Below are 22,514 nucleotides of genomic sequence, written 5' to 3'. Positions count from 1 at the left end.
GCTGATTGTTTTTCATTTCGGAAATTGAAATTTTTATAGGTAAAATATCAGCTAAAATTAGAAGAATTCCCAAGGCGATCAAGGCCCACAACATTAACTTATTTTATTCTTATTGATGCCTGCTATTAAATCTTTTAAATTAATACCAATATAATAATATACGCTTTTTTTTTCTTGAGAAAGGAGCATAGCAATATTTGAATCTTTAAAAATTCCCCAAAAATCAACAAATGAATTTCAGCACCCGAAAATTTTGCTGAGGTGTATTTTAGAGTCATCTTTAAATTTCCTTTGGAATAAAGGGATGTAATATTCGAATTCATTCATTATAAAACTACATTTCGGACTTTGCACAACACAAATTGTACCAAGTTGAACACTTTGTCCGGACCCTCCGGGCATGGTACAAACCAAGTCCGATGAAAAAATAATATTCACGCTTGGTCCGGACACTTCGGAGATGGTACAAAATTGGCTGTACCGACCCCGAATTGTACAATTTCGGACTTGGTACCTAACATATCTATACATTTTGGTGGACAAAAGAGAAAAACAGGTAGCTTGTGAAATTGTAAAAAATACCATAAGATGTGGCTGATCAGAAATTCAGAAATTGAATTTGAAAAAATCATAAAACTGTCTGAAGATCATTTTTTTATTAATTGAGAAATATTTGTGACGCGGTGAGCGATACCATACCATATGTCGGCAAAAATTTTTTTCGTTTTATTGTGGTTTCTGGTAGTGTTTTTCTTCCTCTTTTCAATGGTGCAAACAGATTTTCAAAATATTAAAATCTGACAAATTTTCAAAACTTCAAAGTTGCGTATTTTTTGAAATTCAAAAACCAAAATTCTGAGAAAAACGTGTTTGAAAGTTTGGGTTATTTTTGTAACATTTTTAAATTTTTTTTTTTTTTTTTTTTTTGATTTTCTTCATCTTTTAATGGTTTTACATCATAATATATTTTTTTTTTTTGACATTTTTTTATGAAAAGCACTTTTGTAAAACCGGTTTTTCACCACTAAAACGACGTGTTTGAGATCGGTGGGTACATCCATTCCAAAGTATAGGCTTCATAGTATATGAATCGACAAAAAAAATTTTTTTGATATTTTCTGACTTTTTCCATGAAAACGCGATTATCTCAAAAAAAAGTTTTCCGACATATGGTATGGTATCGCTCACCGCGTCACATTTTAAAACGAATTTCAAAATCTTTAGGTTTGTTATACCTACTTCTATGTAAGATCGCAAAACATAATCACTTTTCCTCTAAACATGCTGCTTTTAAACAGAGCTGTCAGTTCTGGAAATTGTATGTTTCATACAAATATTCCTAGACTTACTGTATGTGTGTAGGTACCTAACTATTTCAACAGAAACACGTAAGAAATTTTTAAGCTAATACCAAAATTTATTGGTTTTTTTTTTACCAGACTGTGAATTCTCATCATTTTGGCTGAATAAATAATTGTTTTTTAAAAAAGCATAGGTAGTAAATTGTCTAAATTGGTCAACATAATTATGGATTTTCAAAAATTCCCAAAAAATCAACTTGGGCAGCTAAAATTCTGGCTATGGAGGTTTCGGACCGATGTTTTTTTCAAAAATCGCGTTCCCCGTTTGAATCGGAGGTGAAAACCTCGAAGAGCTCTCGTGCTCCCGTGTCAGATCTAAATAGTGAAAAATAGTCGACTGTTCTCAAACGAATGCGTCTCTTCATTGAAATTGCAATTTCTCCAATTCCTTCTGCTGAATATACTAAGTACGTAAGTGTTTTTCAAGTAGGTAACCCTGCACAGAGAATGCCCCTGCAATGCGGTCATCTCCCAGTTCATCCGGTTCCTGTTGAACAAAATATGATCAGCACATTGGTCGGTTCACAGAAATCCGAGAAGTTATTAAGATTTCGCCTCATTTTGTAGCCCAAATGATCATATTATACACACGCGATTATACTAAACAACTTTAAAAGGAAAAGACAACCAACCTCGCAATTCGACTGAAAACATAACCAAGTCGGTAACAAGCTTCTTATATAAATAGAAAAGCAACGAAGCGAAAAAATTTTCCATACGAACTTAACAGCTCAACAGATATTAACATTTTCAAATAACACAAACTCGGCGCTATTTCGCGCAAAGCGCGAATTCTCTTCACACGAGTTCTTTTTTAGTATGAAAAGTTCCATCGTTTAATTCTGTCACCATCGTCGAGCATATACTACATCAGCACCACTTGTTAAGCCTTTCCAATCCGCAAAGTTTCCATTAGGTTGTATCGGCGTTATGTTGGTGCTGCCGGCAGCATATACTTACTCGTAGCATAGTATGTATGCGAGTAGAGTAGGCCTACCTACCTACGTGTGCACGTAAATTGTTGGCTTTATTCCGACTTCGTATCGTATTTTCCTGCTGACTTGTTGCCTTTTCTTGAATTAACCGTTTCGTGCGGCTTAAGAAAACGTCTTGGATACGCGTAGTCACATATACTTAACTTAACGAATGAACTCCGATAATGCAAATCATGCTCTAAAAAGACTCTTTAACCTGGCGTATACAAGACGTCTTCGTGGAAATCTTTTCCTTGGAATAATCTTATTTGAAATGTGTATACACCGCAACATATACGAAATGTACTTGTTCATTCCCTCCCCCCTTTGAGACATTTTCCCAGAACTCGATGCTTTCTACGTAAAGTGATTTTGGTAGGTATGAAATAATTATGCTCACATTTCATTCACCTAGCAAGAGATACCATGCACACAAAGCATTCCTCTCCAATTTGAACAGGACCACTATGTTTGAAAAAAACATAGTTTGAACCCCCCATACCAACAACCAAAATTTTAGTTGCCCAAATTTATATTTCGATTTTTTGGAAAATATTAAAAAACCAAAGTGATGATTTTTGGCGATTTATTGTTCTCCAAAAAATGTGAAAATTCTGAAATAATCGAAAATCACGATGGAAACTCCCGAATGACTCGAAATGTTCCAGTTCCAGTTCGGATTTGGATGGTTGGTTTTATTGTTTATACAAGAATTAATTTTTCATGCGATCTACTGATTAAAAAAACACTATAGCGGCCCTAATTAGTAATTTTTCCGTCTTCTGGAGATACTTTTTAAAACTCTAGAGGAATCGAAAATCGCGATGGAGGCTCCAGAACCAGAATGGTTCAAAATAGTGAAATTGGTATTTGGAGGGGTTGGGTTCAGACGAGATACTGCCTTTCGTGAGGTACATCACGAGGTAGGTAATTAGGAATCACGTGTAGCGATGTTTTTTTTCAGTTTTCCAAAACTATATTTTGGGATGTTGAAAAGTCAACGTTTGAAAATGTCCTCATAAAATTTGATAAGATACAAAAAGACAATAATGGGCGTTAGCTTGAAATACCTTTAGTTGGCATTGCCCGAAGTTTGACCACAACACAAAATAGCCTTCATTTTGCGGCCAATACCGTGTTGAATAATTCAACGAGCAACCTGCACTATTATTTCCATCGCCACGCCGGATACTGACGACCACAGCGAAAACCTTTTGACGAAAACGTAAACACACGTAGGCTATATAGAGAGATAGGCACCTCCGTCCGCTGTAAGTTAGCCGCAAACCGGCCTTTGAAAGCTTGCAGGGCCCTTTGTTTGTAATTGATTTTTGCTGTTTGCCGGCTGCTAGTTGAAACCTTTGGAGTATAGCGTACGCAGCAGTGAAAGAAAAACGTCTCATCTAGTCGAGTTAACCAATTTAGCGAAATTTTTTTAATGCTTTGCTCGACAAACGGGCCGAAGAGAAAACCCATTCAACAGTCCGGCTAATTGACTATGAGATACGTCGTGGAAAAACAATTTAATTACCATAATGTCGCTTCTATTTCACTCGAGTCGAAAAAAGCTTTTCCATTTCAAACATTAATGTTATAAACGCCTGAAAGTTTGAAATTAACTTTTTAAAGCTGCGTTATGGAGACAAGGCAAAAAATCTCTTTGCCAAGTCAACGACACTTCAACGTTATCTCGTAAAAGTCGCTCGTATACTACTCGTAGCTTTGCCATCGTCGCCTTATAAATACACGTTGGCGAAATTTCTGTCAATCATTATACCACCATCTATATAGTGCCGCAGAAAGAGAAGCTTTCGAACAAACATCGCGTACTCGTCAAAAACTATAAGAACAGGGTATCTCATAGCGAGTATATTTTCCCAAGTTATCGTGCCTCGAATTTTGAATACCGCTGATGCGAAAAAAAAACAACAACGAGCGATTCGACTCGATCCTCTTTCGCCGAATACATACTTACGTTAGGTACATAGTAGCAATCCACAATCGAGCTAGTTTTAGAAAGGTTAACTTCTAAAATATTTGCTCTGTAATAACGATGAATCTTCAAATAAGTTACATCTTTGCAACCTCCATCGAGAGATTTTTAATACCTCGAGTTGAGATTTACTCGCGTATAAACCCGTCCCATGAGCAGCGTTCATTTTCCACTTGAAAAATCAACATTAACGTCGACCGTGAAAAATATACTAAAATTTTGCGAATTCTAAACTATACGAGCGCGTATGATAATGTAAGCGACGCCGAAGACGTGTTCGCGAGTACATGTATCCTCTACCTATGCCTAATATACCAACACAGACGTATGTAAAGGTACATAGGTACGTATTCTTCTACATGTACATATATTCCTACTACGTAAGTATATGTTTCATCGTTGCGCCTTTCACCCTTTCCTTTGGCTATGGGTCCTTTCTTTCTCGTATACATGGCGCAACAATAACTTATTTCTTCCGACTTATTATTTATTCGTAAAGTTATAAAACCAGAATACCATCCCCCGAACAACACAAACTTTCGAAATTTATCGCACTTGTACTATACTTACGCATAACAACCTCGTCACTTCGGTTCAATGCGAAACTTTTTAAAAATTCAAACTTTCATTTTATCTAGAACGCAACAAGAAAAAAAAACATCGCGCAAGAGGTGCGGAAAAATTTATATCTCGGAGCGTGTTCGCCATTTTACACCAGTTTTCATAACTGATGAAATTAAAAATTCAAACATAACGTTCATTCACTCCGCATAATCGATTATAAGCGCATCTTCTACATCTTACAGCTTTTAAAAACAAAACTCGACTCGAAATCTGCTCGCTTCCGGTTGAATTTTCAATTATTGGTAGATCCTACGTATACCTACGTACTATCTACGTATTTGTTCGAGTCTGTAGCAAAAATTTCGTTTCATTTTCAAATAGATATTTCAGTACCTTTAACCGCGAAAAAAATTCGGTCGTCGGTCACGAATATGATACCTATTTGTCAAAATTCAAGCATAAAATGAAAACTACATATTGTTAGGTATAGGAGCCTGAGAAGTTCTGTTCTGAAATTAAAAGAATAAACGCGATCGATAATTTTTTTCAAAAGCTTTAATGCGTGACCAGCTAGACCTATTTTGAAGAAAATGAGGAGTGAGGGAAATTGACATCTCACACCATATTTTCATTATCTATTATAAGCTTCTAAACTACGAGTAATAACAATAATATTGATATAATGCACTTCAGTTTTAAAGTTTTGAATTTTGATCAAAATTTGGAGGCTATTGTATTGCATTTCCAGTGTATCAAAATTCAATTTTGAAAATCAGTTTGATTGAGAAGAGCTAGGGTAAGTACGTATCTAAAGTAAAAATCGCTCTTTAGAGTATTTTTTTTTTAAATTTCAAAATGGTGGTTTTCAATTTTTGTATGTAGGTACTTTCAAAGGAGAAATCCTAATTTACAGAAATTTTTTAAAAATTGACAACAGGACGCAAAATACATCACCAGTCAAAATTTTGAAATGGTTGGTGATGTATTTTTTCATGCTCCATCAATTTTGGTTTGTCCGGTTCAAAAACTTTTCTGATAGTTGGGATTCCACTGTTGTTAGATTTGAAATGACGAATATAGGTGAGTAGGTGCGAGAAATCTCATAGAATAAATTGATTTCGAAAGAATTGTATATTCTGTTTGCCGCAAGTAATACGTCGCGCCGTATTTACGGCAAACTGGGTATGCAATTCTATTAACACCATCTTGAACCAGAATAAGAGCGTGCTGAGCGTGTCGTTCGATTTGGCTCAGATTTTTTTTAAGGGAGAGGTGGAAGGCCGCCTCGTAAATTTCACTCGTTTGAAATTCTTTGTAAAATTTCCAAACATTGAAGATTTCATCCTAAAAACCGGCTGAACTGTGGGCAGATCTGTTTGCAGGATGTTAAAGGAAATTGTAGGAGATTTTTAAAAAAAAATGGAAACTTAGATTTGAAGGTATAGAGTGAAGCTCAACTTTTCAAAATGAATAACTGAGCACAAAATTTCAATCTATACTTTTTTTTGAACTGCATGAAATACCCGTACGTACAACGCTTCTATGCCTACTTATCATTTGAAAATTTGAAAAATTACAAGTAAAGACATCTTTTCATCTTCTCAGTGACTAACTAATTTCAAAAATGGAATCTTTAAATCTTTTATACTTATGGACACAAGTTTACCACTGATGAACTTATCGTACAGCTTCTGTGGAAACCAGGGAATTTATCAGTCATGAAATGGGTATGTTGAACTTGAAAGAATCATCGAAAACTAAGCACCCTTGAGTCAAAAAGCACAAAAGACACAGTATTTTTTCAACTTTCTCGTTTCAAAAAAAAAAAAATAGATTTATTTATGTGCAAATTATCACCGAGGGCTAGACCGTAGCATATTTCAAAATTATCGTATAAAAAAGACAGCTGATAGAACACTCGATGAATTCTTAATCCTTCTGCAAAAAAGTTTTAAAATACATTTCATTTTAAATTTCTCGACATTAAAAAGTAATAAATACGTTTATTTTTTGCCAACTTTTCTTTTGTTTTTCTCTTCCAAAATACTAAAACTAGCTAAAAAAATCGTTCTTCTCAGAAACTTTTACAGTTTTCAAATGCTATAAATCTTTTCGTTTCTGTCTCGTTTTTTTTTTAAACGCGAACTTCATTCGATTGATTTTTATACTCGTATTTTTTTTCAAACGCCTTATAAAAATTGAGCAATTTATGTCATAACAGTAGAAACTATTGAGAAGAATTATTATATATCCGAAAAAGAACGAGGCAAAAAATTAGGTAGGTAAGTATCTATTCGTTGGAAATAATTGAGAATTCAATTTCGTTTAAAAAATTGAATTATTCAACGATTACCATTCTCGTAAAAATATTATAACTTGAAGAGAAAAACAGAAGATTTTCTAAAACCGTGCTCACATAGAAATAGAATTAATTAGCAAAATACGAGTAAGTATAGCGAAACGTTTTTCTGTATTCATTGTAGAGAAGTACGAGTAGTAATTCTGATGAGTTGCCCGCAATCTTTTTCTTTTATTTTCTGTTTTTGACAAGCTAACTCATACGAATCACATGGAAAACAGTCAGCATAATACTAATATAAACTTTTGATTAATATACCTACTCGTACTGAACTCGAAAGAAAACTTCACAAATTCTGCGAAACATTTTTGCTTCAATAAAAATTGCAAACATAAAGTCGTAAAATTTCAAAAAGCATAACATGTTATAATTCTAATTAAAATGATGGGGTCGATTTCTCAAAAGCTAAACCAAAAGTAATCATATGGTAATATTTTATACGTCTACCTACGATACGGCGGGTCTATTGAAAAGAAATATGCTTATATTTACGATGCTGTATGTACCTACTTGAAAAACTACGCAATCAAATTGACATTCAAAAGTAAACTTTTATGTGTATATTTTTATGATACACGTAGGTACCTATGTACGTATTTTTGCGAATATTTCTCTTCGTAATTTTTTTTTTATACTTATCTGTCTGAAAAAACACGGCTACACGAGTATGTAGGATGGGTTATGTCTGGATAGGTTAGGTATGCATATCTTTGCATAAAAGTATCTACTCTTGTGTTTTTAATGATGGCAGATGAACAACATAATTTTATCAATGAGATACTTATTTACAAAAACAGTTTCAAACGAAAAAAAAAAGAAACAGATACATTTTGACGTACGAAAATGAAGCATGAAGATTTTCAATGATACCGATTTGTAAATTCATCGCAACGCTTCCTCAATTAATTTTACTAATATATTATGTAGTATGTGTATGTACCTACATGTACGTATACATTGTATGTACTTTCGTTAGTGAAATTCATTCTTGAAATGAAGCATTTCGCAATTACACAGCATCGCGAATAATCCGCCATGTCTTCGCCACGCGGCAAAACCGCAAACCGACAAAACTCGACGAATAATTAGTAACCAAAATTGTAATGAACAAAAAATCAACCCCAGCTATCTAAACTTGGCCGTTTTGTTAGTGCCAGCTTAAACGTACCAGGAAGTTGCAGGGTCTAATTTACGATATTACTAAATTTAATTATCAAACGAAACGCTGCTGCGAGAAATATCCTCAATCGAGTAGGTACTGTTTCGTAACGCTTTTCATGTGGCGCTCTCGGCAAAGCAAAAAAAATACCTACGTTGAAAGAAAATAAAACGTTTCATTTCACATGAAAATAGTAGTCGTAATATTTTTATCAAGGTAAACTGAATTTTTCACACTACTCCGAGGTTTACATACCTTAAATAGGTAGGTACGTATTTTTCTTTGAAGCAAAATGAGAAAAAAAATTACCGCAATATGATGAAATAAAACCAGCCGTATTTTTTTACGAGTTGATTATTAACCCGATTACCTACTTGTATAAATTCGATGCGATATTTCTCCGTTGAGAAAAGCAATGCCTCGGTAGTTTCATTTCCCCAATCAAACAAACTCGGTAATAATGCTTTCAGTTTTTGCCAAAGGGACACCATGTATGTATGTACCTGAAACTTGGCTAACAGAAAAATAAACATAGATACTTGAAACTTTGATCCTGTCGCAAACCAAATAGATATCAACGGAAAACAGCAAAATGGGAAAAGAGAGCGAGAGCTTTAACTTCGCAGTCGTGACTTTTTTTGCTTCCTTTAATATAGGTATGTACATAGTGGGTGTCCCACCGAGGTATCGAACAATTTACCTGGTACCCTATCTATAGACATAGGTAAATTTTCTAAATCGGCTTTACTGCATTCCAAAATATTTCCCCAGTTTCAGAAATGATATCTTTCGATGTTTTGGCGTTGACGATTTGATGTGAAATACCTATTTCAGATTTCAAAATTTTAAAACACGAATTACCCGAAAATAAACGATTTGCGAATTTTTAAGCGCTCAGTAAGTAGAACCCTAAAAGTGGTCTTGGATTTTGATGGTAGTGGCCTAGGTCGACGCTGAATCTCAAAAACTATCTTTTGGTACTCTGGACCTTTTTTCTAAAAAAACAGGTCGAGTGGGGAGCTGGAGCGAAAAATTTGAAATTTTTTCTCTGAGGGCTCATATCTCCCCTCCAGGGGCACCTTCGGACCTAATTTTTGTTCTGAGTACCTTTCAACTCGTGGCTAAGATCCTCCCAACATTTTTTTTTTGCGATCCACCCTAACTAATTAATGTTCATAATATTTTATGTGAGTCTAAATTCGGGGCGCTAGAACCCTTCGAAAATTCAAAACCCAGCAAATATTGTTATGAAAGAAAAAGAGATGTCTTAGTACCTTTAAGTACCTTATAAGTCAACTTTTAGATTCTAATACTGTGCATTTTCTTTTGTAATAGTTTCAAGAGAAGAGAATCCGGCTAAAAATAGGCTCAGAAATTTCTCTCTCCTCCTGAAAGTACCTTTTTTCTTCCCCAAATAGATGGCTCGTACGTTGATTCGAGCTCTAATGAAATTTATTTCGAATACGAGCAGGGAAAAAAACGTTTTACGCGGTAATTAAAATTCATGCGAACAATGTGGAAAATATTGCGAAACACGTTACTGCGGGTTTTCCCGCGTGCAAAGCTCACGATTAAATGTTTTGCGGTTTGTTTTTCTTTAGGTAGGTAGGTATATCGCGTTTGTACCGACCTTTTTTTTTCTGCTTCTCCATACGACGGTTTGGTGAAGTGCTTTAACACAGAGTACTTTGTATTGTGGTTTACTCGCTGATAAAAATCTTTTGATAAATAATTGAAAATGTTGTAATCGTTCCGAAAGGTTTTTGTTTCGCCGTTCTGTGCGATAGGATACAAACATTGCTCCGGAATAAATGCTTTAGTATACCTAATCTTATATACGTATCTATAATATAGTATTTGTATCTACTTACTTATATGCATTTATTTCCGACTTGGACTTTGTCAACTCTACAGAATTCTCATTCTACATATATCGACATTTTTTTTGCTTTTTTTTGGCGTAGGTGAACTGGATTTAAATCACACGCGTTGGGAAAGAAAATTGAACATGAATAACGAGGAAATAGTTCAACACACATTACAAGGTGATTTGGAAACGTCGAAATGGGCGATACCGAGAGTAGTGAAGATATTTGTTTCAGCGACACGTGCAGGTAAACATTTAACGAAATAGCTCAATTACGAAATATGATACCCATAAGGATGGCAATTTAATTAGAAAGTAAATTACTACCTATTACGGCAGTCGTGCTGCACGAGGAAAAGATGGGCATTTTGAAATAAAATGGTGTGTATTGTTTTTCGGCTGTAATATTCGGTCCGGTGTAGGAGATAGGTAGTTGGGTACCTTCAACCTGCATTTAAATTCACAGTACCTATAGGTATTTTAACATTCAAAATAAGACAAGTATATAAAACAAGCTTAATATAAGGAAATAGAAGAAAGTAGGTAATGGAATTGGACATATGAAATGTGAAAATAAAATTTATTTCAAAATTAGAACGATTAATGTCTATTGGAAGAAATAGCTAGGTCATCAATTTACTTTATCACAGTGCAGCAGTTTCGTCGCTTTCTTTCATCACCCTATCTTCGCATTTTCTTGAAAGAATGAATGAGTAACTAGAGAGGACATTTTAAAATTCCTGTTTAGGTACTTACTTTCCTTGTTTGTTAGATGTTTAATATTAAAATAAGTTCACGACTATAAAGTGAGAATTGCCTACCTAGACACTCATTGGCTAGCTTCCAACCATGAAGATATCCTAACTGACTGAGTCATTTTTGAATCCAAAAATACACCTCTAGGCCAAATTTTAGGCACCTACTAGATTTAATCATTTGATTTCTTACGAATTTTTAAAAATTTAAATCTGTTTATTTTTTCACGAATAAAATTGAAATTTGATGAAATTGAGGTAGGTAATAAAGTGCTGATATTTGATTCGCTGCCCTATTTTCAACCTTATAAATTGACTGCTGGCTGCAGTTTCGAGTCGTTCTATAGTGTTCTCAGAGAATTTTCAAATTTTTCAGTTGGGAAAATTTCACCATAAATTATGCCAAAATTGATTTTATTTCATAAAAACTCTGATTCACTGTCTTTATAACTCTTTTTGATCAATTGAGAGTTGAGACATGCCTATCAATTTTCAAAATCCGCGTCTGCCTGACGAAATTCAAAATTTTCTTCAGCGATTATTTTTGAGAAAAAATAGTAATAAATGAACGAATGAATGAATAAAAAATAAATAAATAAAAGTAATCTTCTAAACAGGTGTGTACCTATCTGCGTAAAGATGTGAACTAGGAAGCTGAAACCGAAACGAGCAAATCGATTCAAAACACGGAGGGCTAAATAACAACATTACTTTCACATTTGGAATAAATTTCGCGTCATTTTAGATCAACATATTGTAACAAGAGAGGCAGCAGTAGGCTCATAGCACGCTGTTAGATACCTGCTACGTTCAAATGTAAAGGTAGTTTTTCAAACGGACAATACGATTGTCACCGTCAAATTGGAATTAATCATGTGGCGAGAAAAAGCGTAGAATTTTATTTACCACCGCGGTGGCAAGCTAATGTAAAATTGCTCGCAATATATTTTCTTTAATGGCGTAAATATATCTCTGGTGAGCAAAGTGTATTGTGAAAAATGTCACGATGCCTTAGCGATCTACAGGGAACGGTGCAAGGAAATTTATAAAGTATTTGGATTCGATAAAATTCGCCATCGATTTGAAATATGATTAAAGCGGGTTCAAGAATTTTCGCCATCGTTATCTGCTATTTTTATAAATTGAAAAATAATAAGATTTTATAAGGGTTTCGCGCGAAAAACGTATACCCGTGAAAGATTTATAAAAATCATTTTCCCCTTCGTACCGGTATTAAAAGCTTTAGGTACCTACTCGTACTTCGTTGTTACCTAACCGAATTTCCCATCGAATCGCAGAAGAAAAAAATTTGCATTATTATAATCGGCCATCGATGCAGGTAAAGTAAATGGAATCGTATAGGTATAACAAAATGACGATATTTTTCCAATACGAAATTACCGCCTCGTGTCGGTTTCCAGATTAATTTGCACGTTACCTTCGTTAACGACGATTGTCGAAAACCTATAGCGTTTGTTTTAGCTTCAAAGTTATAGGCTTAATGGGACTATTTTATTTTTTATCTTCAGCTTTTAATTCGAATGAAAAAAAGTTAATGGATGGAGCTCAATTGGAGCACGTAAAAATATACGTGACTCTATGGCAAACTGATTTATCGGACCGGTGCATAGTTGAATACGCTTTTCGACGTATGAAATAGGACTTTTACTGTACTTATTTCATCTGTATAGATGTTTCATAATACATAATATAAGCTTTAAACGTGTAAAACATTTCGTCTTCATTATTAGAAACCTTAAATGGCTTTTCTACATCGTCGAACTCCAACTGCAGCCAAAGCGGATCTAAAATTCTAATAACATTCATTAGTAGGTATACTACTTACGTTACCTAGTTAGTGTAAATTGGCATTCAGATTTTCCACATACCTATAATGAAGGTGTATAGTATGTACTTAGGTACATTGTAGATGGCTGCAAGTTGTCTTACCTACTACTTCTATGATGGTGTGTGACGCTTAGCAATAGGAAAATTCAATCGGTGTTGAATTTATAAGACGTGTCTACGTATACCTATACGATAATTTCGATCAATTTGCCTAGTTCTCTAAATGTTAAGTGTCTGCTGCTAATTTATGTATTCCTTTAATTAACTCGTACAAGTTGTCGTGATTTAGATGCGACTATACGCGAATACATTAATATTCATTCCGAGTAAAATGTTGCCTGCTGTAATGTTTTTGCTGATTATTACGCTAACACAAATGAAGTTTAATTAATTTACTCACCCCTTTCGTATTTTTATTTTGTGTGTGTTTTTTTCGGCTCATAAATGCAAGTACTTATTCTACCTACAACGTTAATGCTTATAAATTAGGTGTGTTCATTTCATTACAAATTCTTGAAAATCGTTCGCAAAACCCGAATAGAGAGCGTTATCGCGTTGTGACTGTTGATATGTAGAAGCTTGTTAATAAAATGAATAGTGAGACCGTATGGTAGATATGTATAAAAAGTGGTTTGATTTGTTCGCGTGTATGGTATAGCTTCGAATTACGGACAAATTTCAAATTTGTATTCATCATGTATTGATACTCAGCGGGATATATCGTATTCATTAACCACTGTATTATATATGTATGTGTGTTTGTTTATTTCAATTTTATTTTACCACGCTGCTTTTTACTCCGGGTGAATGCCAGTTTTATTCAACAATGAAATAACTTCCTAATATACAAAAAAATATACGTAGAATCGTATCATCATGATCATGATACATGTATGTAGAGTAAACTTGAATCAAATCTGTGGTGTGGTTTTGATTATTTTTTGTTTCATAGTTTGTCAAGCTTAACTGGGGTACTTTTGAACTGGCACTCTTCAATTTGAACGAATCCGAAGTGAATCAAAAAAGCATGTCCTGAAGCCCCCGTAATCAAAATTTTAGATGCTCATTTTTAAATTTTTTAAATTTTCAAAAATTTGCCAAAAATCCAAAAATTGACTCTAGAACTTGAAATTTTGGTTACGGAGGGTTTAGGACATGATTTTTTTTATCTAACTTGGTTTTGTACAAATAAGTAAAAAATGTTTATTTCAATCGATTGAGCATAGATAGGTATAGTATCATTATTATCTACAGTATACATTGTCTTTTTTGGAACCGCTGCACAAAACGCGGGTGTGTTAAAGCTCAAATAAACTACCTAACAATACAGGCTTAATGTTATTCAAACGAGATATTTTTCTCCTAGATTGTTGAAAGTTTGCGTAACAAATATTAATAACTTTTAGCGAAACCAAAACCGATGAATTTTAAAACACGAAGTGAGGGGAATTAAAACGATAACATTAACGAAAAAAAAATACTCGTACCTAATAGCAATTTCCAGGGGAAAAATTCAACTTTCGCATTGACGAAAAAATATCATCCGTCATTTAACAATATTTCTTTCTTCTTTATTATACCTACCTAAAAATCTAACAGAACAAAAATCTCACGGAATAACGCCAAGCAAAGTGGTTGATGGTTTATTTTTCAAGTCAGATAAAAGATTGCGTAAAAGAATAATGGACGCGTGGAATGAATTTCCACCACAGCAGATGACAAGCAATAAATGATTGATGAGAATATTATTTTCACAACACAGACGCATTTTCAACTGATGCCGCTTGATCGGCGGGGTGAAACCGTGGTAAAGAGCGGCGTGGTGGTGCAGCCGTAAAATATATACGTAGATAATATACCCGGAGCTTTTTCAACTTGATATGGTATCTGACAGGCTAACATTATCGGCGAAATTTGTGACGAGTTGATAATTCGCCCTCTGATAAATTTTTAATTTATACGTTATAGTTTGGTTCTTATCAATAATTAATTAAGTGATCGATTTGTGTATATTTCGAATTATTTCCAGCAGCATTCGCGACAAAGCGCGAAGTATTAAATAACAGTTTACAACATATGCCACGCAAACATCTCTCATAAATAATACATTTGCATGATTTCGGCTTCGGCTCATCCATTGTTTACTCTCGCCACCACGCAATAGACAGTAGACTAGAAAAGCGCCGAACGCGTGACATAAATGTGGCGAATTTTTAATTTTCTTAATTATTAATTAATTATTTAGAAGTACCTACTTACACATGAAGATATGATCGATAGAATGCGATATGTGAAAAATATGTTTCAGTTAAGCACTTGATGAATTTATAACCACTGCACGGAGGTGGGTAATTTTATACTTGGTGTCTCGTAGCAAAATAACTCTTTTCAACAGTAACGTAGAAGAACCATTATTTTGAATGAAAAATTTAGAAAATCAGTCATCCCGAAGAGTCGTTCATATGGATTGGGCATGATAACATTCTAGTTAGTCGTTTCATATCTGATGAGAAAAAATTTATTTATTCGCCAACAATGATATTGCTGGCTTATGAAACTTTGAATCTGGTTTTAAAAAATCATATTCGGTGTGTACTGTGTACCCTACTGGGAGTTGGTAGTTGGTGAGTTGATTCCCAGAACACAAAAAATGGTTGAATTGATTCCCTCCTCGTTTTTACAATTACTCATGCACGAATTGATTTCCGTCTTGAACAGTAAGAAAAAGGCCAATTTGACCTTCAAATATGTATCAGATTTTGGCTCTTAAAGTGGCACTTGCATGATAGAAAAAAAAAATCAAAGAGTATGAATACCTACTAATTACTTCCTGTGAAATGGAATCAATTCGTACACAGACGAAAACGTCCTAGAAATTATAATTCGGGAATCAACTCACCTACAGCTCTCTTACTATACCTACTCATGGAATTCACAGATTAGGGAAATTTTCAGGATAAGCTCCCAGAAAATTGTTGGAAGTTGAATTTTCCGCTGCCCTATTTTCATGTCTTTGGTAAGATTTTAAAATTTTGTTAAGAAAATCAAAATTTTGCTCGGGGTCTAAATCAGCTCTCTGATAAAGTTTGGTTTTTGAAATGGTTTTCAATATGTTTTTAAAAATGTCAAACTGAAAAATCCACCCTTCCTACGAATTCCAGCCGCGACTCCCGAGTGTGGTTTGTTTCTCTAAAGCTTTTGGCCAGAATTTAACGAAAGTAGAATGGCATCAAAAAAGTGATCAAAACTCAAACCTCAAAAAATCATCATAGGTATATCAATTACCTTAATTTTTATAAATGGAGAAACTATTGAAATTTGGTTAGATTCTGCTAGGTATTTTTCATATTTCATTATTCATTTTTTTTTAGTATCTAGGTATAACTTTAAAGTGCTCTAATTTTTGATATTCGTGTAAAATTTTGAAATGATCGCTCTACCATTTTGCATTTTTTCATTGTTTTTATTTTTGAAAATTTTAAAAATTGGTCAATTTTTTTGAAATTAACTTTCGGTCGTTTTTTCATGTTTATTTAACTACTTTCGTGAATAAATTATTTTAAAATCCTCCGATAAGATGATGAAACATCGTCAAATACAATCAAATTTTCATTATTCATTTAAAATTTTTTAGTGAAAATTTTCTTGAATTTTTTCAAATAAATATTTTTGTTGCTTAAAATTTTTATTGTCAATTGTTATCTACTCATCGCCCTCTGAATTTTGAATTGTAGAATTTTGCCTGCGAATAATTTGCATCCACTTTGTCATCACTATAGTGTTAATAAAATTGCATAACCAGTTTGCCGTAAAAATGATCTCTTACCCATTCACTTCAAATCTGCATTCTGTACGCTGCAATAGATTCAATAATCATCTGGCTTCTTGTGTTTATTTTCAGACCCACCCCCCTCCCCCACCTAAGAACCAGAGAATATTTTTTTCATTTTGGCAATCTTTGTAGAAATATCCAATCAAGAAAAATCGCCTATCGACCATTTTTTAACAATTTTCATGAACGGTTATGAATATTTTTGGGGTCGCAGGTAACGAATTTGGCACATAAAAATTTTGGGGTGGAATCGTGTGGCAAGGATAGAGATGAAAGTATCCGACTAACCGAACATTTTGAAATTTCTGTGTTGTCTATGAGAAAAGTAAGGACCACTTTATGGATTTTTTAAAATTTCTTTTATTACGAATTGCATTCTAGCCAGATAATCTGAAAGAAAATATCGAACTGCTGTAACTTTTGACTGCAAAGCCACACTGGTGAAATGTTCTTGCCATATACATATAATGTCATTTTTTAAAAATTTCTTTGAATATCTATCGATGGACTGAGGTAAAAAATTAAAAAAACTGACTTTTTAAGGATTTTTCACTTATTTTTAAGCATGTACAATAGGTATATGTATTATACAAAAAATATACTCAACTGCTGATTTAAGAGTGTTTCCTGGTGATTGTAGTGTAGTTTCTCGTAGTCAGTCCCACCGCCGCCGCCGCCTTGACACACAATTTCGCTTACCCAAGAGTTTTTCTTAAGAAAAAAAAAAAAAAAAACGCCGAATGAATTTGAAAATCAGAAGTTATGGTTGGGGAAGGAGAGCAGAGGAGAGCAGATACGTTTGTCCTGAACCCTAATTTTTTAAAAATGAAACCCAAGTCAAACACTTCGACTACTTAATTCTTTGTTTCAATTACGAGCGTACGAAGTTTTCAAATCAATCCCCCGCCCCCGATTTCATCATCGTAAATCAAAATGATGGTACATGTTAGTATAACTGATAAAAAACGGTATTTGAGGACCATGACCCTATCTATACCTCCTTGTGACGTCAAAACTTATCATCTGAAGATTCGACACAATAATAAAAAAAAAGAGAGATAGAGAGGAAGGTTATCAGAAAAAAATCCATTTAACTCAAAAGAAGAAAAAAATTCATCACTATCACTCTCGAATGTTCGGCTACTCATTCAAGACACTACCTACTTTGCCTTGATAGCGTTGGTAAGTGCAGCTTCTAATATCTCATATAGAGGATGGTAAACTAGCCCATCTATCATTCACGGATATTTACCTCGTACGTTTACGTATATAAGAGCAATAATATAAACGCGCAATACAAACGAAAATCTCATAAGTCAAAAAGTATAAACGCGTGACCCTTGAAACCCTTTTCTACGTATAAAGACTAACGGTAGCTTTAAAAATAAATGTTGATTTCAACGCGTAAAATAGGTATATCGTTTTTCTCCGTTGATTACGAAAAAGAAACGTACCATCGAGAAAGGATAAAAGCTTTTATGATCTGCTAGAGTTAAAGTACTTATATAACAGTGCCTTTGCACACAGCAACCTACACCCTTAAAAAGTATAGATAATCGTCGGTAGGAAAGCATTTGTTGAATGTAAGAGTTTCGCGCATCTATACACTTCGCTTAATTGCAAAATGTACGAGTTTTATGAAATGTGCCGAAACTCGGCGTATGCGTGTATCGCAGATTCTTCGTTGCTTTTCTCTTCTTTTTCGTTTTTTTTTTTTTACATTTTGCCAAAATTAACTCGTTCTTTTGATTTTCTCCATCGTTTCGCCGTTTTGACTACAACAATACGAATAGCTCTTCCGCATTTGCATCATTACACTACACTATGCGTAACTTTCAATTCTTACTGAAAGAGGGTAAAAAAGGCAAAAAGAAAATAAACGATAAATCATTTCATTTTACGATTCATCACGAAAACACGGAGTTGCCACATTGTCGAAAAAACTCGTACTTATACGATGGTATAAAATTTCTCAAATTGAGTTTCGGATATATTTCGATAAAAACTGATCATTTTTCCAAAAATAATGTCAATAAACTTGACAATAAACGGCGCTAAAATTTAATTCCACCCTACATTTCGTAAAACTACACACATAAAATTTAACCGAATAACCAAACACGGACGTAAAAATCGTATTCGTTTTATGCGCAACAAAATAATACTACGATACTTACGAGTACAACATCTCTGTATTGTCAAACATACTCAACCCATTCTAAAACGAGCATAACAACCCCTTAAACCCTTTTTAACCCAAAAAAGGGGAACACACTCGCGCTATCAATTAATTACCTGACTAATTTTGTCTAGTTATTGTTATATGTAGTATAGCTTAACCCCTACAATCGATTCCTTTCGTGACAAATATAAATAATAACAACAATTCATACCTACTTACTTATTGGGAAAAAATCTAACAAAACTGAAAAGTTACTAAACGAAACAAAACACAATGCTAAGGCTTTTACAACTTTTATTCTCTTTATTTATACATAACGAAATTCCTAACGCGATAAATTATTCACTTGGTTTTACTAATCGAGCGACAAGCTACTTCAAATATCGTACTCAAATAATTTCCCATTGCAAAGAAAACTGTAAAGTTTATTCGGTTGTTTGCACAAAATGGTAACAACTTGAAAGTTGGAACTAATGCCGTTCGTGTTACCTATATTATTTCTCGAGATAAAAATAATTAAAAACTAGAACATCTTTTCGAATACTTTTGCTAATGCCGAAAGTCACGTCGGCTTATTTCCAATTCAATAATTCCATTCGTTTCTCGAAATTAATTCATAAAATTAAAAATTATCAGTAGGTATAGATGTCGAAATGCTGCCGAAAGTGGTTTTTATTGTTTGAAAAAAAATTTGACGAATGTTGGATTCTACATATTTCAAAATTCAAACGGTTTCTTTAATACGTTACATACTTCATGCTTATCGTTAGAAAAAATGTTTAATTTCATAGCTGCATATAAATTCATTTCACACTATCCACATTTCTTGAGTATAACATAGTTATGCCTACCCATTTTGACCAAGTACGTAGGTAGGTACTTATACTTGACAAAAGCTCCATTCAAACTGAAGAAAAAAATTGAAACACTCTAAAAAGTCTACATTCTGTTTCTCTTACAATAGGAGTTGGAAAAGCGAACAAACCGGTTTTAGACTAAAGGAAGAGAATGCAAATTGGTTTTAATCATGAAATCGTTCGATATTAAGTAATAGTCCATAAAAAAAGGTGAATTTTCTGGCATAGGCTGCAAAATTTAGTTTTTTTTTTTTAGGATTCTTTAGGTACCATAGGTATGTACGTAGTTGGTAGTATGTAGTACCGATTTGAAAATGACGATTGAACAGGAAATGAACCACTACAGTGCTGTTCAAATTCTCGATACATCAAAAAACCAATTATTCCGAGTATTGAAATAAGTATAGCGAATTACGAGGATCAAAAACTTTCAACTCATCAACGTATTTTTTGATTCGCGAAATTCAAAAGCTACTTACCTATCGAGTTTTAACGGGGTTATTTTCAGGATAGGAAATATACATTTTGCTGCAGAATATACTTACTCGAAAAAATACGAGATACCTACCTATTTTTGAATTGTTTTGAAAATCAAACTATAGGTAAAGGAATATTTATGTACTTAGTACCTATCTACTTATTTCTCAAATAGATAGATATACGTATATTCTTTAAAATCAGTTCCCGGTTCTAAGTACTTATTAAGCTTTTCGACCATGAAATTGTATCGTTAAAATTAAAAGAGAAGAAAAGTGATGGCAAAATGGATGAAATATAAAATCGATAAATATTCCATTAAAATTATTTTTGTGCTCGGAAAAATTCACTTCTTCGTTGATGAAATATTTCCGGATAAATTTTTTCATTTTCAAAATGTTTTCATAATACACCTACCAACGGAGACGAACGGAAGTATTAATAATGTTGATGAAATTTTGTTGCAGATTTTATGGAAGAACGAAAATGCCTTTTAGAAAATATCGGCCCGGATTTACAAACCATGTACGATTCTACTGGATTGGAGGTAAGTTTTTTGGTGAAATTTTTTAATCCGAGATTATATGTAGGTAGTTTGCCTTTTGTTGATGAGCATTTGAAAAAAATAGATAGCAGTGTAAATATGTACCTGAAAGGATTTTGGTATGCGTAATACTTCAATCATTCGAATTAAATTGAAAGTGAAGCCTGCGATGAGATATTGGGTTCATTAGTAAATCCATATCAGCGTAGCGGATCTTTCATGCATTTTCACACCGAATTAAGAGCTCGCCTTATTTTTGTATGATAATGATCGACGCAGTAGTATTATTCTATCCTCTTCAGCAAATAATGATCAAAAACTGTAGAAAGAGAAAAAGTGATCTACCTGTATAAAATGACCCAAAAATGAGCATGAATTACTTTTTTTCCGTATCAGTATCAACATACTTACTTAATTAATCAAATATCAGTCCTCATATTTTTATAATCAGAGATCGGAAACGTTTGAGTGAATAAATTTCCAACTTACTTATTAAAAAATGCAAACACACTATGTAGTAAAGAAGCCTTGTTTTCAAATTTTGAAATGAAATCGTTTGAAAAAAAAAAAAACTTTTAAATGGGAATTTTGACGCATGCATTTTTCACGTTTATTTTTTCTTTTCTTTTTTTGGAAAGTTTCATAAAGTAGGTATAAATGTACTATAGGTACATAAAATGTTGGAAGTAATTTTATTGATTTTTTTTAGCCTGCGAAGAATGTAATTTTTCATGTAGGTACAATAGTCTTCTCCTTTCTATATACATAGGAGCTAAATAAAATGAGATGTAGATAATTTTATTTTGAGAGAATCCCTGTATTTCGGATAGATACCTAGACCTACTTTATTTTTTAACGAATTTTTGAAAATTGAACATTTCCTTATAAAAACTCAAATTTTTCCCTGAAAGGTTTTCCAGCTGTCATGATTTATACGCATGCGATTGTGCATAGATTAAGTAAGTGCAGGTCCCTTTCTTTGTTTCTTTATTTTTTCTTTTCGTGAAATCTGTAGAAGCCTTCTACTCTCACTTCCGTCTTCTTATTATTCTTTTAAACCTCTTCATGGCGCAAAACCTGCCTACTCTGAAATTATCATTTGAGCATTTACTGGTTCATATTTGTAATGCTTAGCATCGCTCTGCTGGCAATGCAAATGTGTAGGTATGATGAAAGAAATCGTAAAAAAGTATATAGAGAGACTCTAAAAATTACCTGAAGCTCCTGTAATGAGAGTAAATTTAGATTTTGAGATAAGGTAGAAAAAAATTATAATAGGTAGGTATAAAAATAAAAATTGTGGTCAATAATTGAAAACTACCTATATTTGATTTAACTAAAAGATTATGGTACCTATTCTTTGGTCTAAGTATATTATCTACAACTTATGTAGGCTAAGACTAGTTCTATTCCGTACCTTATGTTCGTCAGTGTTGATATGTACGTGTTATATCTTGTAAATGAAATGATTGGCATTCGTTTATTAGAAAAGATGGCCCTAGTTCAATTCAAAATGCCTTTCCTATTCGAAAATATCTCATTTCTCAATTTCTGAAGATCTTTTTTTAACATTACACATCCCATCATTTTTTCGATTACAAAAAAGAAAAGTGCTTATACCGACGACGTAGATCTACTTCTATAAATTTTAGTAATTGATCTAAACTAAATTTCGTTTCTTCAATTCAGTCCTTCTATAGTTAATAGCGAAATAAAATGTCTTTTATTGTCAGCAATCTTCT

At 33.4% G+C, this 22,514-nt stretch overlaps 1 protein-coding gene across 8 annotated transcripts in view; it reads left to right on the top strand.

The window, feature by feature from the left end:
- LOC135832360 (protein qui-1) overlaps positions 1 to 22,514 on the top strand; it is a 155,820-nt gene that overhangs the window by 86,417 nt on the left and 46,889 nt on the right. For all 8 annotated transcript variants that reach the window (XM_065345549.1, XM_065345551.1, XM_065345552.1 and 5 more), the window contains 2 exons: positions 10,375 to 10,524; positions 20,696 to 20,775. In XM_065345549.1, coding sequence (XP_065201621.1) covers positions 10,375 to 10,524; positions 20,696 to 20,775 — 230 coding nt within the window. The remainder of the gene's footprint in view (positions 1 to 10,374; positions 10,525 to 20,695; positions 20,776 to 22,514) is intronic.

Source organism: Planococcus citri, chromosome 1, assembly GCF_950023065.1.
Source record: "Planococcus citri chromosome 1, ihPlaCitr1.1, whole genome shotgun sequence".
Lineage (NCBI taxonomy): Eukaryota > Metazoa > Arthropoda > Insecta > Hemiptera > Pseudococcidae > Planococcus > Planococcus citri.
The sequence above is the reverse complement of the archived record's forward strand: the minus strand, read 5'-3'. Positions and strand labels throughout refer to the sequence as shown.